The sequence below is a fragment of the Merops nubicus genome, unplaced genomic scaffold, assembly GCF_000691845.1.
Source record: "Merops nubicus isolate BGI_N331 unplaced genomic scaffold, ASM69184v1 scaffold20277, whole genome shotgun sequence".
NCBI classification, from domain to species: domain Eukaryota; kingdom Metazoa; phylum Chordata; class Aves; order Coraciiformes; family Meropidae; genus Merops; species Merops nubicus.
The window spans coordinates 1-3,397 of NW_008619876.1; the positions used below are offsets into that span (position 1 = coordinate 1).

A 3,397-nucleotide genomic window follows, 5' to 3' on the forward strand; every position below is an offset into this window, starting at 1 on the left:
AGCAAGGTTTCAAAGACTGAACTAGAAATGAGAATCATAGAAGCAAAGAATCCTTTAGGTTGGAAGAGACCTCTAAGATCATCAAGTCCAACCATTAAACCAACACTACTACGTTCTCTGCTAATACAGATCAGAATCTGTCAGGGCTGGAAGGGACCACAAGGATCCCCCAGTTCCAACCCCTCTGCCATGAGCAGGGACACCTCCCACTAGATCAGGCTGCCCAGAGCCTCATCCAGCCTGGCCTTCAAGACCCCCAGGGATGGGGCCTCAACCACCTCCCTGGGCAACCCATTCCAGGGTCTCACCACTCTCATGGGGAAGAACTTCTTCCTTACATCCAGTCTGCATCCACCCACTTCCAGCTTTGCCCCATTCCCCCTAGTCCTATCATTACCCAATATCCTAAAAAGCCCCTCCCCAGCTTTCTTGTAGGCACCCTTAAATGAGCTGTAACTCTTTCACTAGCCAGCAACCAGGAGCAGAAATTGGCAGCACTGATGGAAATAAGGCACGTATTTCCACAGCAGAGTATTTCTGCTGGAGGATTTGCCTGTTGTAGCACAGGAACTGCCTGTCCTGGCAGGGGTGTCTTGTGTTTCTAAGCCACTGACTGGAGAGTCCTGCACGTAGGGAGTTAAGTATTAGTGTTCCAGTTTGGTCTGGTGTGATGATGATGATCTTGTAAAACTGGTGTCCCCTTAACTGCCTCTGCATCACCAATAGCACTTGAACTGCTGTGGTCCTACAGCGGGCTGCTGAAAGCAGCGCTCTTCCTGGACTCACAATGGATTTAATTCTTGTGACATGTTTCCATCATTTCAGGAGGTGTACAGGTACATTCTTATCTTTGTCCTCAGGGAAAAAAATTAGTAGATGATTTATAGACTGCACGATACACCCAAGACCCTCTGGTCTTTCCTCCCACATCCTCAAAGTATGTTTCTAAATTTAACTGTATCTGTATTATGTCCAGGTCTCTTTGAAGGCGTCCATATTCTTTCCTCACGGTCATTTATAAAAGTATCTTTACTTGCAAACTGATGTGATTATGAGAAGAAATGAATTGTGACTGCCTGGTATAATAAGGTGGGTCAGAAGGTCATGTGTGGATAGCTCAGATTCCAGAAGAACATGTTTTGCTAAATGTGGCCAGGGCAGGGTTAATGTCCCTACGCAGCTGCAGCTGGGTGAGGCTGCAGCTGGGCTGGGCCACAGCCGGTTAAAGCACCAAACCAGCCAATGGGGCATTTGATACCCTCCTGACCTCCTGCCCTCCAAGGGAGGGAAGGGGCTGGCCCAAGGGGCAGGGCTGGTTTTTGGCAGGTAGCTCATTAGTCTGTGGCTGGAGCAGGGAAAGCTGCATCCTCAGGTAAGGGGTTTCTTACCACTTCCTTTAGAATTTGTTTCCCTGGTATAATCGCTGTTATGGTTGTCTCTCCTCCACTTGTGTTGTTCTAGGAAACTGTCCTGATCTCAACCCATGGGCTTTCTGTTTTCTTGTTCTCCCGATTCTCTTCCCCTTACATAAGGCAGGGGACAGGGGGGGAAGCAGTGACCAGTGTCTGCTGGTGTGCTGCTTTAGTGGGAGCTGCAAATGCAACATCAGAACCTCTCAAGGAGTGATGAGGTTGATCAGTGGGGTATCTAGGAGGTAGCACATCATAGTTTTCCAAGTAGAATCAGATTTAATCACTGCAGCGTATACTTGCAGGCACAACTTAAAAGATATGCATTTGCCTTCAGAATGTAGTGTAAATATCAAAATTGAGACAATATATTTTAGACTGTATTTAATGGGTTTGGGCATGGAAGTTGACATTTGTAATGGGAAGATGTTATGCAAAAATGTACTTCAGGAAACAGGCAACACTGGCATTTTTGATAGATTTTAAAAAAAAAAAAAAAAGATGGGTGCCATGTTTTAAAATACACCATTTTTAGGATGTAAAGCACAATGTTAGAAGCAAGAAAATACTTGCCTTTCTGGGAACAGAAAGGACAGTGTACTACCAGTTGACTTGTTACAGTGAGCAAAGTGTGCTAGGCAGATGAATGAAGGGCAGCCTTGCTGGATGTTGGCAACAGGGATTTTGGCTGGCAGGGAGAAAAGTGCATGAATGATACCAGTTTTGCAGTATCGAGGTGGAAGAAGATGAAATGGAGGGGGATATCTGAAATTTTGTTTATGGGAAGTTGCTGTCTTTCACAAAATTATTGGTATCACTTGACTGAAATAAAAAAAGACAATGTCACATCTGTCCTCTCAAGTGAAAAGAGTTAGAGTCTGCACATATATCAGCAATTTGTTGATGCTGGTCAGGTAAACGGGGAGGATGGAGCATGTTCTAAGGGTCAGGACCATGACTTCTATAGCCACAGGGACAGATGTTTTCTAGAGAGATGTGTGAGAGTGGAGAGCTCTCCCTGTGCTCCATGTGGGTGTTACACTCCCAACTGCTGTGGCACAGCAGGACCAGGCCATGGGCTTTGATGGTTTCCCGGGCAGTGTACTTGTACTGCCAGGGTGAATGGTTGTCAGCAGGTCTGTAGGAACTGCCTGTGCTGTTCCTGTGCCAAGGTCTCTGCTAACAGAGAGCAAAGCCACAGCGACGTGGGTCGGGGGCTGTGTGGCTGCTCTGCCCGGGTGGGCTCGCAGCCCCCCGCTGCCCCCAGCCTGAAAGGTGGGGCAGGGCTGAAGGTCTGGGCTGAACAGCTCGGTGGCTGGGCTGGCCGTGAGCAACAATTCATGGCAAAAATGTTTTGGTAAGGATTTATCGATGTTCTCCCTGGAGCCATGTTATCGTCACCCCCACACAGAGAGCCACTGAGGGCTCCTTGTCAACATCCCTGCTGAAGAAGTTTGCTTGTGGGGATGTTGGCCAAGGCTTCCCTACCGAGGCACGGCACAGATCTTGTAGGGCTCTGGGGCCATTGTGATTCCCAACTGGACAGACTGGATGCTGAGTGTGATGCCCGGGGGTGCCTGGAAGGTGAATTTCTGGAGCAGAGCCGTGAAGAAGAGGAAGAGCTCAGAGCGGGCCAGCACCTCGCCCAGGCAGGCACGCTTCCCTGTGGAGACAGCCACCAATGGCACCCTCAGCCCAAGCTGGCTGACCAGATGCTTTCCCTGCCACAAATGCCACTGCTTTCCCTGAGGACCATGGGTTGCCCAGCCACTGCTGTCTCTTAGGACCAGAGACAAGAAAGGGCTCAGAGCTTGGCTGAGGTGGTTTGGGGTGGCCACCTGAGCACTGCTTGAGACAATCTTGCAGTGTGCACCCAACATGTGCCCTTGCCATTGCTCTTTTCCTCTGTGTCTCCACTCTGCCACTGGAACCCCCACCCCAGTACCCCAGCACAGAAGCCCCCAAATCCAGCAAAGCTTACCTATGGA

General features: G+C 49.2%; 1 protein-coding gene across 1 annotated transcript in view; it reads right to left on the reverse strand.

The window, feature by feature from the left end:
* Window positions 1-2,897: 2,897 nt before the first annotated feature.
* Window positions 2,898-3,397, reverse strand: part of LOC103776455 (cytochrome P450 2J2-like) — a gene marked incomplete at its 3' end in the record, with an annotated part of 4,480 nt that continues 3,980 nt past the window's right edge. The window contains exon 7 of the mRNA XM_008943964.1: window positions 2,898-3,072. Coding sequence (XP_008942212.1) covers window positions 2,898-3,072 — 175 coding nt within the window. The remainder of the gene's footprint in view (window positions 3,073-3,397) is intronic.